This window comes from Pteronotus mesoamericanus, unplaced genomic scaffold (assembly GCF_021234165.1).
Source record: "Pteronotus mesoamericanus isolate MK-2021 breed Mesoamerican mustached bat unplaced genomic scaffold, CSHL_Meso_final contig_269, whole genome shotgun sequence".
In the NCBI taxonomy this organism is placed as follows: domain Eukaryota; kingdom Metazoa; phylum Chordata; class Mammalia; order Chiroptera; family Mormoopidae; genus Pteronotus; species Pteronotus mesoamericanus.
In genome coordinates this window covers 1,443,039-1,456,602 of record NW_026555114.1, presented here as the reverse complement: position 1 = coordinate 1,456,602, position 13,564 = coordinate 1,443,039, and the positions used below count along the sequence as shown (strand labels likewise).

The window sequence follows — 13,564 nt, the reverse complement described above, 5'->3', positions numbered from 1 at the left end:
CTCTCCCCCAAAGTAATGCATTTCTTCTTAAAAAAAAGAAAAAGGTTTATTTATTTTTTGAGAGAGGGGAAGGGAGGGAGAAAGAGGGAGAGAAACCTCAGTGTGCCAAGAGATACACCGATCACTTGTCTCTCACATGCCCCCAACTGGAGACCTGGCCTGCAACCCAGGCAGGTGCCCTGACTGGGAATCAAACCAGGGATCTTTCGGTTCGCAAGCTGGCTGGCACCCAATCCGCTGAGCCATACCACCCAGGGCATCTCTTCTAGATAATAGCTACCCAGTCACCATTAGAAATTTCTGTATCATATTCTCCGTCCTTAAAAAACCATGTGCTACCAATTCTACCACTTGTGTTCTTTTCTTCTTGTGTATATAAATGTTTTTACCACTGCTGCCTTAGATAACACTTGAAAATGTCTTTAGAATATAACAGCAGCCTCCAAAGAGGAAGCCTAAGGATCCATTAATAAAAATCAAATCAGTTACACTTCCAATAAGAATCAACAAGTGAAGAGAAGTGGACATAGACTTTATAACTATTACCACACCCCCACCCCTGGCCTTATCAAAAGTCACCTTCTCTCAAGGATTCTTCCCTAATCATTGATGCCACCCATTCTCTTTCATTGACAACTTTGCATCAGTTTAATTTATTAAGGGGCTCCCAATAAATAGAATCCTCACATCTATTATCATCTACCCTCTATTTTATATTCCATTTGGAAAGCAATGAATAAGCTTTCCAAATGGAGCTAGCTGTTCACTAGCTCTCCACTACCTGACTGGAAGACCTAACTTCAAAACAGACTATTCAAAACCTTGTTGCCTCCTATCCTCCACTGACATCAAGCTACTTGTGAAACCTGAGTATGTCATATTTGTCTCTCCTCTGACTTTACATATCCTATTTCTTGCCTGGAAAGCTTCTCTCACCTTTTTTAATCTATTACCAGGTAAACTCAACCCCACCTTTAAGACTTGCTCAAGTATCACTATCATCCATGAAACTTCCTTATGCAATCTTTCCCAGTTTCATATCTTCTCCATATCAGTTTTCCTAACACTTGTTCTAAATATTCTTATATGCATGCTTCCTTAGAATACTCATTCTAAAAACACTTTGGCATTTATAAATAGGTTCTCCCAATCCACTACAAACTGGCTTTTGGCCTCATCATGTCACTGAAATGCCCCTCTCTCTCTCATCATCAAAAAATTCTAAATCCACCCTGGCTGATGTGGCTCAATGGACTAAGTGACAGCCTGTGAAATGAAAGGTAGCAGGTTCAATTGCCAGTGAGGGCACATGCTTGGGTTCCAGGCTGGGTCCCCAGTTGGGGAACGCGCAAGAGGCAACCGATAGATCTTTCCTCTCACACATCGTTTCTCTCCTTCTCTTTCTCCCTGACTCTCTCTAAAAATAAATACATAAAATCTTTGAAAAAAAAATTCTAAATTCAACAGACAAAATAGTCTTTATTTAATCTTTCTCTTACTGGTGTCACTTACCAAAAGCAACATGCTAGCCCCAAAGTTGTAAAAATGAATCAAGACATAACTCTTTTATGTTTAAACAACTCACAATGAAATGGTACTCCTATTTGTAATAATGTGGCAAATGCTGAGCAAGGGCTATATTCTATTTACCTTTGTATTCCCTGTTCCCAGTACCTAAAATGTTAGCTGAGTGACTGAATGGAGTCAATTTAATACAATTTAATACCACTAAATTATATGCTTTAAGAGTAAATGTTACGCCCTGGCTGGTGTTGCTTAGTGGATTGGGCATTGGACTGTGAAGCAAAGGGTCACCAGTTCAGGTCCCAGTCAGGGCACATGCCTGGATTGCAGGCTAGGTCCCCAGTAGGGGGTGCACAAGAGGCAATCACACATTGATGTTCCTCTCCCTCTCGCTCCCTTCCCCTCTCTCTAAAAATAATAAATAAATAAAATCTTTTTTTTAAGAAAAGGAGTAAATGTTATGGTGTGAATTGTATCTCAATTTTTTTTAAAAAGATTTGGTGAGGTTTCATAGGCCAGTAAGTCATGGGCTGTTCATAATGAAGTCAGTGGTTATGTGTTTTGTTATCTAGTTTTATTTATTTCCTGTCTCGTACCCCTAATGAGCTGCAAAAGCTATATATTACTTACTTCTAGAGCCAGGCAAATGCAAAAATCTACTTAAGGTGAACAAAACCACCAGAACAATGTGTTTACAATAATATCAAATTACTGAGTTGCCCTGGCTGGTATGGCTCAGTGGATTGACTGCCAGCCTGTGAACTGAAATGTGAGCAGTTTGATTCCCAGTCAGGGCACATGCCAGAGTTGTGGGCCAGGTCCCTGGGTGGGGGCATGCAAGGGACAACCAACTGATATTTCTTTCACACATCCATGTTTCTCTCCTTCTCTTTCTCCCGCCCTTCCCCCTTCTCTGAAAATAAATAAATAAAATCTTTTAAAAAAAATTGAGTCACTTCTCACCATCAAGTATTTTTTCTCCTCTTGGTCCTGGCACATTGAGATGGCATCTTGAGGTGGAATCATATTCCAAAGTCCATCACTTCCCAAGATAATATACTTGTGCTTCTGGGGATCAAGAGTGTGGACACTTATGTCTGGTTCAGGTGACACCACAAATTCACCACTGAAGAAATCATAGCTCCACAAATCACCTGCCAGAGAGGGAATAGAAGAAGCAAGAAATATTATTTCCAAACTAGTAGTATCACAAACTAGTAAATTAAAGGAGAAAGTCTACATGTTCATCTCAATATGTGCAGAAAAGTACTTGATAACATTCAAAATCCACTCATGATATATATGAAAAAAGCTTCCTAGCAAATGAGAGATTTAAGGTAACTCCTTTAACCTCGTAAAAAGTATGCCTTCTGCCCTGGCTGGTGTGGCTCAGTGGATTAAGCACCGACATGATGAATGTTTCTCCCCCTCTTTCTCGTTCCCTTCCCCTCTCTCTATAAGTAAATAAATAAAATCTTTTTAAAAAATAAAGTTATAGAGGGAAGAGCAAAGGGCCAAGATTAAATAAAGTTAATTGTGAAGATAAGATGGGAGAACTTGTACTACAAATAAGACTCCTTTGGTGGCTACCTGAAAACCTTCTTCCTAGAAGGTTGACCCCTAGACCATCAAAACAGTACAGAGTAAGTGCCAGTTACTTGGAACAAAGTTCTAGAGATAAAAGTGGGCATATTTATGCTCTTAACCTATCGTATGACCAATTTTTGGAGATAAGAGTTCACCCTTTCCGTGTACCAGAAAAAGAAGGTTCTTAAAGGTTTTTGCACAAGAGGATAAATAGTTTTTACCCCTTTTGGCAGGACTGACTCTTCGCTTTTTTCCCTTCCTTATTTGCTAATCCACCATCTTAAAAGGGGCAAGTCATCATTCAGAGTAGCATAAGAGAACAGGTAACCACTAAAAGCCAGTTATAACTCAGGTCAGCTCACAGACACATTTACCTCTTTATATCAGCAAAACAAAGCTCCCTGGTTAATGAAATTATAACAAAAGAAACATGGAAATAGTTAAGATAAATATTAAGGTAGCAATTACAAAATTCATGAATTATTAAAACTTTCAAAAGCAGTTTCTTCCCATTATGTATAATATTGCCACTCCAAGTAAGAACATAAATTTACATAAAGCAGAATCCTTCATATGTCAAAACTTAAAATATAGGTGAAAGAAGGAATTCCAGCTTTCAATCCAATGCAGATTATAAGTCTGCATTGGTATATACCTTTTTATACCTGATAACCTGTTAAGGTGCCAGTTTGAGACTATGTGAAATACCCTGTTCCACACCAAAACTGGGACCTTGAAGAAGGATCACAATTTCTCCCATATAAACTAACATTAATGTCTTTATAAATTTGAAAATACTTTTAAAATTTGTTTACTTAAATAAGTAATACATTTATATGGCACAAAACCCAAAAGATACAAAAAGGTATACAGTGAAAAATCTCTCTTCCCTGTCCTTCCCAGTTCTCCACTTAGGGAACAACTATTGTTCTTATTTATCTTCTAGAGAAACCTCTATCTATCTATCTATCTATCTATCTATCTGTCTGTCTGTCTATCTATCTATCTAGGCAAACTAAGTAAACATTTTGGCAAAATCATCCTGTCAAGCTTGTAATTACTCTTTTATTAACAACTCCAAAATTACTAGTCCCCAGTACCTTGTGAATCTCTTTCTTTCTCCCTAAACCTCAATACATTTCCTGAGGAAGGGCTAATTTCACCCAGCTTAAATTTCTGAAACTGTTCTTTTAAAGATATTTATTGATTGATTGATTGATTGAGAGAGGGAAGGGAGAAAGAAGAGAGGGAGAGAAACATCAATAGGTTGCCTCACTTATGTGCCCCATCAAGGGACAGAACGCATAACCCAGGTATGTGCTCTGACTGAAAATCAAACCAGCAACCTATGGTTTGTGGGAAAATGCCCAACGGAGCCACCCTAGTCAGGGCTGTTTTGGGTGTTCTTTTTTTTAATTTAAATTATATTTTATTATTTATGCTATTACAGTTGCCCTAATTTCCCCCCCTTTACCCCCTTCACCCAACACCCCCTGAAACTCTGGGTTTTGATTGGGATTGTACTGAACTTATAGATCCATTTGGAGATCAATGCCATCTTAAGAATATATCTGTCAATCCAAGAACAAGGTGTATCTCTAGTTAGGTCTTCATTTCTTTCACCAGTGTTTTATAGTTTTCAGCAAACAAAATCTTGAATGCATTTTATTACAATTACACCTAAGTATTCATGTTATAAATGACGCTTTTTAAATTTCAGTTCTTAATTGTTCATTTCTAGTACCTAAAAATGAGTGACTGTGTATGTTGAATTTGGATCTTGTGACATTGCTGAATTCACTTACTAATTCTAGAAGCTTTTTTGGAGATTCTTTGGGATTTTCTACATAATGTTGCCATTTGCTGATAGAGATGGTTTATATATTTTTGGCAGACCATATAAGATTAGGTTGCAGACATCAAGACACTTCTCTAAATATTAAAATTTCAGCATTTATTTCCTAAGCATAAGGATGTTCTTCCATATAACCACACTCAGGAAATTTCATATTGATCCAGTATTGTGTAATACAAATAAAATTCCTGTTCAAATTTCCCCCATTGTCCCAATAATACTTTTTTAATATCTAGGATCCACTCAAGGATAATTAATTACATTTAATTATCATATTTTTAAATTTTTAACCTAGAAAAATTCTCTAGGTTCTTTGGTTTGTTTTTGTCATTCATGACACTGACAATTGTGGAGGCCAGACCAGTTGTTCTGTGGTATGACCCTTAATTTGGATTTGTCTGTTTTCTCCTGTTCTCCTGATGCCAGATATCAGGTTTGTGTTCTAGTTAAAGGTTTTCTTGGCCAGAATTACATAGCTGAAGTAGTATCATCCTCAGATTATTATATTACGAGGCACAAAGTGTCAGTCTGTCCCATTACTGGCAATGCCAAGCTTGATCATTTGGTTAAAAGTGCTGTCTATCAACATTGTAAAAGTGACCTTATTTTTTTATATCTGATCATTAATCTGTATGGTGCCAGTTTGAGACTGTGTGAAATACCCTGTTCTCCACCAAAATATGCCATACTTTAGAATCCATTAATGATTCTTGCATGAATCAGCTGTTACTGTGATGGCTGTAAACTGATTATAGAATTAGAACATTCTAACTACATTTATTAGATGTCTTTTCTAAAGAGAAGCTTTTTATTCTCCCCTCTACCTCTTTATAACCTTTTTAGTATCACTATAGACTCTTTATTTCCTCAATGTTATAATTTATTCCTGTTATTATTGTTTCAATGTTCAAGTTATTTTACATTTGCCAGTAAAAGTCTATAGAACTGATTTGTATCTACAGCCAAATTTAGGAACATATGGTATATCCAGTTCCCTTATTTTACCAGCTAAGGGGATCTACATGGCTTTACTTGAGATCAAATGAGTAAGGATCAGAATTGGGCCTTGAACTAAGTGTTTTTCTAACAAAATAGGGTCAGAATGTCATTGTTATACATACTGAAGGGAGGAGTCTTGGACATTGTGGCAGACATTGTCAGTTGCTTGCTCAATGGCCATTTCCTTTTGTCCTCAAGTAGTGACACTGGAGGAACACCAGAAGAGAATGAGGTCTTTCTTCTGGTTTTCTTATGTTCTTTGCTTGCGCCTGTAACACTTGGCAGCCAGCCAGGGCACAGGACACCCAGAGGTCCTTACCTCTAGTGAATTTCAGCACCCTACCTCCTCTGCAGGTAGATTCCCGTGCAGAGCTTTCCAGCAACTCTTGCCTCAACTAACCAATTCTCAAAACTACAACCAAAACCACCTCTTTAAAACACAAATTTAAGATGGATGGGGTGAAGACTGCACAGAAGTGTAAATGTACTTAACACCACTGAACTGTACACTTAACATGGTTAAGATAACAAGTTTTATATGTATTTTGCTGTAATTTTTAAAACACACACAAATCTAGTTATATATTTCCCACGTCAACTCTGCAATAGTTTACTCTTGTTCTTAAGATATCCACAGACTATAAAAATGCATTATTTTCTCATTTTATCCATGCCTCATTCCTTTCTCTCTGTTCCAGCTATAATGGCCTTCATCAGAGTCCCTCATATTCACCATGCTTCCCCCTATACCACAGAGCTGTTCACAAATGCAGTTCCTGTGCCTGGAGCACACTTTCTTTCTCTCTTAATTTCTAGTAATTCTTCAGACCTCAGCTCAAACATGACTCTTCTGGCCTTTCCCGGTAGGTAAAATACTCCTATTTTAAGTTTTCTTTAGCCCATAAACAAGTACTTAAGAGTTGTAACTTTCAAGTTCTTTTTGTGATCATTTGAGGAATGCTTCTACCCTTTTCTAAACTGTAAGCCCACGAGGGCAAAGACCATGTGCTTGGCACATACGCGCTCAATAAAAATACCTGTTTGAAGAATAAATGATTTCCAAGACTCACATGCAATTCCACCAGGGCACCACTAGAAGGCACCTTTGCTACACTTATAGTCAAGTAAATACACGTTCGTACATGTTCGTTCATCATCAGTGCCTAAGTGGCACCCATTTTTATAAGTAATCTTCTTTCTTTCACAAAAAAAAAGAAAAACATGGCCATAAACCATAATAATGATGCTAAATGTTATCATTTATTTTACCAAAGGCCAATAAGTATTATCCTGTAACAAATTAAACTTAAAAAAAATATATTTCTTTTAAAAGCTTTTCCCCACATACCAGAATAAGGACTGAAAAAGCAACTGACAAAGCATTTTTTTAGCTTAAATGTTCAAATATAAAAGGTATTACTATTTTTTGAGGAGGAAATGTGATATAAAATGCAAGAGAAAAAACAAGGCATTTTTTCATAACTAAAACATTTCATCTCTCCCACTTAAGGTTTTTATATCAAGATTCCTTCATTTCCATGTATTTTTTTTACCACGTTGCATTAAAATGTTGTAGGACATTACTACAGCAATTACCATTTACCTCCTCTGTGAAGTTTTCACTGTTCTAGTGAATCTTTCCTAACAACTGCTATTATTCCTTCACTTTTTAAAATAACAGCCACAAACTCTCTCTTGACCATATACTTTCTGATCCAGCTAAAACTTCATTTCTCTCCTTACAATAAAACAACTGGAAGGAGTGTCTATACTTGCTTTATCAAATTTTCCTCCTCTTGCTCTTTCTTGAACAAACTCCAATAATGATTGGGGTTTCACTATCCTACCAAAAGATAGTTAGTCAAAATCACCAAGAACCTCCATATTGCTACTAAACCAGATGGTCACTTCTCAGTCTTCCCCTTACCTGAACTATCAACAGTATCTGAAATACTTACATAAAAAAAAAAAAAAAAAAAGAGGTAAAACCAACATATAACAAAATACCTTCTTAAAACTCTTTCTTAGCTTTCAAGATATGCTCTCCTGAATTTCATTGTACAGGTATTTTACTTGCAGCTCTTGCTCAGTCTTGTTGTACCTTATTACTCCTTCCATATGTACATTTCTCTCTTACGCTGAGGTTGCTCTCCCTCTCTTCCTCCCTCCTTTCCCCCTTCTCTCTAAAAATACATAAATAAAATCTTTTAAAAAAATAAAAACAAACTGGAGTAGGTTGGTGAGAATATAAATTTGTGTAGCCACTATGGAAAACCATATGGATGTTCCTCAAACATTAAAGCTACCATATGATCTAGCAAAAAAACTGAACAAACAAACAACAAAAAACCTGGATTAGCCCTGGCTGGTGTGGCTCAGTGGGTTGAATGCCAGCCTGCGAACCAAAGGGTAGCCAATTCGATGTCCAGTCAGGGCATGTGCCTGGGTTGTGGGCCAGGTCCCCAGTAGGAGATAGGCAACCACACACACTGATGTTTCTCTCCCTCTCTCCTTCCCTTCTCTCTAAAAATAAATAAATAAAATCTTTAAAAAAAAAAAAAGACCAACAAAAAAAAAACAACAACCTGGATCATGTCACTGTCCTATTTCAATAAGCAACAATAACAGCTAACATTTAGAGAGCAGTTACTATGTGACAGGCACTATTTTACATGTATTAAGTCATCCACAATATATTAAGTAATTTGCCCAAGTTTGTACAGTAAGTAACAGCATTGGGATTAGAACCTAGGAATTTGGGCTCCAAAGTCTCTTAACCCCTATTATATACTTCTCCTATACTCTTCAATCCTTTACCAAAAGCATTTAAAATGAAATTCTTACTGTGATCTAGAAAGCCTTGCAGGATTTAGTTCTTGCCTAGCACCCATAATGTCTTCACCAGACCCCTTATCTTAGCCTGCATGGCCCTTCTTAATCAGGTAGGTGTCCTCATTTTCATCTTCATTTTATGTCTCTACTTTTGCTCTATCACACTGGCTTCATTCATGTTCCTTAAAGAAAACAACCTTTCCTTCCTGCATTAGGTTTCTTTGCTTGCAAGCAGCAATTTCCAGCTCAAGTTAATACAGACCAAAAAGGCAACTCAGAAAAAAAATCAAGTAGCTGCTCACACAAAAGATAAGAAACTAGAGAACGAGGAATGGAAACAGGGCATTTCCAAGCAACTAGACAGGAACACCCAACCACTGTAATGGATACTGCTGAAGGAATTTCTATCACTAGGACAAATTAATTCCAATTTTTTAAATTTTTGTCCTTACTAAATTTACAATTCAAAATCCTAGAATAGAGAATATAACTGATATAACTGGAGTCATCATATACCAGATATTTTATGTTTTACAAAAGGATCCTGAATAAGAATGTCTAAACTAAGAACACACATAGTAGGGGAGATATAATTTCCCAAAAGGAAATCAGAATGCTGTTTAGTAGGAGAAGAGAATATGTGCTAGACAATCCCCAAGGCCCTTCTCACCTCCTACCCCAATGAAATGTTCACTAGCTGCTTAATGGCCTTTGCAAATGCTGTGGCTCTAATTTGACTGTTTTTCTCCTTGTCCCTATTCCTCCAGGTCTTATTCATTTCAAATGTCACCTCTTTAAAGAATATTCCTTGATCATCCTCTTTAAAGTAGCCCTCCTGCCAATTACTGGCACATCATGTTGTTTAGTTCCTATAGGACACCTTTTAGAATAAATTTCTCATTTTTTTTTTATCATCTATTTCTCCTCACACTATATTATAGGCTTCATGAAGACTGGTACCATGTGCATTTGATCACCAAAGATGAACAAGAGATAGTAATATGAAAAATGATCTTTTGAAAAGGCAAATCAGATGTTAGTCCTTAGCTTAGTATCTTTTAATGCTTGCCAGTACACTTAGGCTAGAATGCTAGTTATCTCTCATGATGTGGCCCACACTGCTTTATTAACTCCAACCTTTTGATAATTCCTAGAACATGCCAAGCTCTTTCCTAATTCAGGATCCAAGCCTGCAATATTCTTCAAAAGGTTCTTCACAAGAATAGCTTCTTTTTGAAAAAATGATGGTGTTCAGAGAGCATCCCAGGCAGTGAACACATTGAGATTTGGGAAGAACAGCTCCTGGAGAGGGCATAGGAGCTCTGCGCCTCGTCCCCATACCTTGCTCTATGCATCTCTTTCATCTAGCTGTTCTTCAGGTTGTTTTTTGTTTCTTAAATTAAAGGAGGGAATTTTTAACAGATTTTTCATTTCATTCATTCAGTCATTCATTTTTAGAGAGAAGGAAAGGAAGGAGAAACATGAATGTGAGAAACACCGGTAAGTTGCCTCTCATACACAACCTGCAACCTAGGCATCTTTCCTGACCAGGAATCAAACCCACAACCTTTCATTTTGCAGGATGACACCCAACCGAATGAACTACATCAGTCAGGACAGGCTGTTCCTCAGTTACATTCCTTATAATAAACCACAATCTGGTGAGGGGGGAAAAAAAAAAAAATCAAAGAACAGTTCCTTCTCAGCCATTTATTAAATCTCAGCTAAAATAACACTTCCCAAAGGAGCATTCTCATCACAATGTCTAAAATAGTTTTCTCTTTTTAAATTATTCTTTATCACAGGACCCTGTTTCTTTCTCTAGTGGTACTTTGTAATCTGTATTATTTCATTTAAAGCTTACTTCTTTTTTATTTTTATTGTTTTAATATGTTTATTGATTTTAGAGGGGAGGGGGAAGGAGTGAAGAGAGAGAGAGAGATGTGAGAGAGAAATATCAATTGGTTGCCTCCCATATGTGCTCCAACCAGGGTCTGAACCCATAACCTAGGTATATGCCCTGACCAGGAATCAACCCCCAACCTTTTGGTGTAAGGGATGACCCTGCAAACAGCTAAGCCACACCGGCAAGGACACAAGCTTACTTTTTTACTGCCTGTCTCTCCAGCTACACAGTCTTGTTCCATATCTACGTATACATATATCTGTACTATCTCACCAAAAACTAACAGAATGCCTGGCACCAAGTCAGTACTCAAGTATCTGTTAGAGAAAAGAGAGATGATAAAAATTGGTGTTTTCTAAGAATAAAATTTAACTAGGAAATTCAAAGTAAGATTTTTATAGCTACAATCTTCTATAGCCTTTCTTTCAAAACCAGGTAGACCAGAAAGTAATTTAATTTGTTATGGATAATTTACTTTGCTATCTAAAGGAAAGAGGAGCTTTGAAGACTCTTAAGAGAAATATAAAGGGCTGAAGTAGGTAAGGTCATTTAGAAATAGTTTTAAGGGTAGCATTAAACCTAGGCATACATATACTTGCCCAAATATAGGTGGGAATTAGCAGAACACTGAACATGACTCATGATCAAGGAGCAATTAAAATAGAAATCCATATTTTAACCTTTCCCTCAATTAGGTTTAAAGTTCTACCCCCATTATATGACAAATGAAGGTTTAGAATCTCTTTTATTTTGCCACCATATATTGGAGAAAATCCAATACAATTTCACCAAATGTAAGCCATACTTACCAAGTGCTCTCGCCACTGCCAGAAAAGGAATCTGGTCAATAACTGTGCTCCTTCTAACAGGTCCGTTATGAGTGAGCCGAGGTCGTTTCCAAACTACACGATTCACCCCAGACTTGTTCACCACACTAAAAAAGAGTTCATATAAATACTCTACATGATTAAAATGTAACAACATGTAATAACTAAGGTAGCTCTATGTATTAAGTAACTAATAAAATCAGATTATATTATCACAAAATAATGACTTATCTGTTTCAGATACAAAGATGGATAAGCCAAAGTTCCTGTTCAGAGAGGAAAGACAAAACAGGTAGATTAAGATGAGGAGAATTATTATTAAAGCAGGCTAGACAGAATGAAATGGAAGTAATAGGAAGAAAATTTAGTAGAGATCATGTTAACAAAAAAAGAAAACTTGATAACTAAAAAAATGAGGGGGGAGATATAAATGAGATGGACTAAATAGCGATAAAAGAAATTAAAAAGAAAAGGTCATGAAGTTTTTGAGGGATTTGAGTATACTCAGAACTTCAGCTTTAATACTTTTGATTTTAAGAATTAATAGGAAATACCTTAATAGAAATATCTATATATTTAGATATTTCTGTAATTAGAAGTATGAAATTAGACTTTGGGGAAAAATCTGTAAAAGTGTAGCTTTAGAGTTACAGAGTAAGAAAAACCATCCTAGAAATTTGGCATAGAAGCAATAGAAATCTGTAATTAGTACCCTGAGGAGTTAGTACACTCTAGGTTGCCTAAAGCATGGAAATACGGTCAAGCCTTGGAGCAAAACAGGTTATAATCCAAAACAATAGAGATGGAGGGAAAAAAACAACAGAGATGATCTCTCAACCTATGTCTGGTATTTTTTTTTTTTAAGATTTTATTTAATTGTTTTTAGAGAGAGGAGAAGGGAGGGAGAAATAGAGCAAGAGAAACATCAATGTGCAAGGAATATACTGATGAGCTGCCTCTTGCATGCCCCCAACTGGGGACCTGGGCCACAACCTAGGCATGTGCCCTTACTGGGAATCAAACCAGCAACCTTTCAGTCTACGGGCTAGCACTCAATCCACTGAGCCACACCAGCCAGGGCTTGTGCTTGGTATTATTAAAATGGGAAGTGGACCTTAAATCAGTTTAATCATAATCTACCTGAATTAAAAAAGAATCAATAGAAGAATAGTGTTCCTCTGGAAGCTAGAAAAGTTGGAGTGTAGAGTGGCAAGGAACATTTCCAAGAAACAATGTTAGCCTGCCTGATTATTAGGTCCATCTGACAGATACATGCATAAGAGAGAATGACTCATTCCCAAGGCTGTCAAAGACAGATGACATTAAGGTAATCTGATTAAGTCTCCTTACTCAGGTCCTATGTCCACCAGAAACCCTTTGATTATAACTTGAAATTTTATTTCATCTACAGCAGGCCAGGCCAGCTGACAATATGTAGTCTTCTTGTTAGTTATTTTTCACACTAACAAGTACTGTGACATCCTGACGTGTGAGTGTCTTACTAGTTTACTATGTTGACTTTGAGTAGCATGACTCTATTCCCCAAAACTTGATGAACGCTGAAACTAAACTGGCTTAAAGATATGGAAACCTGAAGACAATGCAAATAATGGTGACCACCTCCAAATGGATGTCACTATGAACTGCCTGCTGCCAGCTGGCTATCTCCACGTAGGCTTTTCTATATCTGCTCTAACTTCAAAGAAATAGAGATACTGGAGAGAGAAGAGTTAACAAATGGAATAAAAGTCCTAACAGAAGCAAAACAAAGGCATAAACCTTATAAATGAGAAAAGAATAATCTTCCTGTGAGAAATAAAAAAAAATTAATATGGTGGAAAAATAACAGCCTCAATCTTCTTTCTAAAGTAGGAAACAAGCTCATCTGATGAGGGCAGCCTAGCAGATTTGAAAAACTGTCTCATGAAACTTCCTGCAGTGATGGAATGTTTACTTTGTACTGTCCAAACATGGTAATCACTAGCCATGTGTGGCTATTGAACACTGCAAATGTGACTAGTGCAAACAAGAAGT

The 13,564-nt window shown here is 36.8% G+C and overlaps 1 protein-coding gene across 2 annotated transcripts in view; it reads right to left on the bottom strand.

Annotated features, from left to right (window-relative positions):
* Positions 1–13,564, bottom strand: part of PPM1D (protein phosphatase, Mg2+/Mn2+ dependent 1D) — a 39,982-nt gene that overhangs the window by 8,698 nt on the left and 17,720 nt on the right. For both annotated transcript variants that reach the window (XM_054574852.1, XM_054574851.1), the window contains exons 3-4: positions 11,513–11,637; positions 2,488–2,678 (exon numbers count right to left, since the gene is read on the bottom strand). In XM_054574852.1, coding sequence (XP_054430827.1) covers positions 2,488–2,678; positions 11,513–11,637 — 316 coding nt within the window. The remainder of the gene's footprint in view (positions 1–2,487; positions 2,679–11,512; positions 11,638–13,564) is intronic.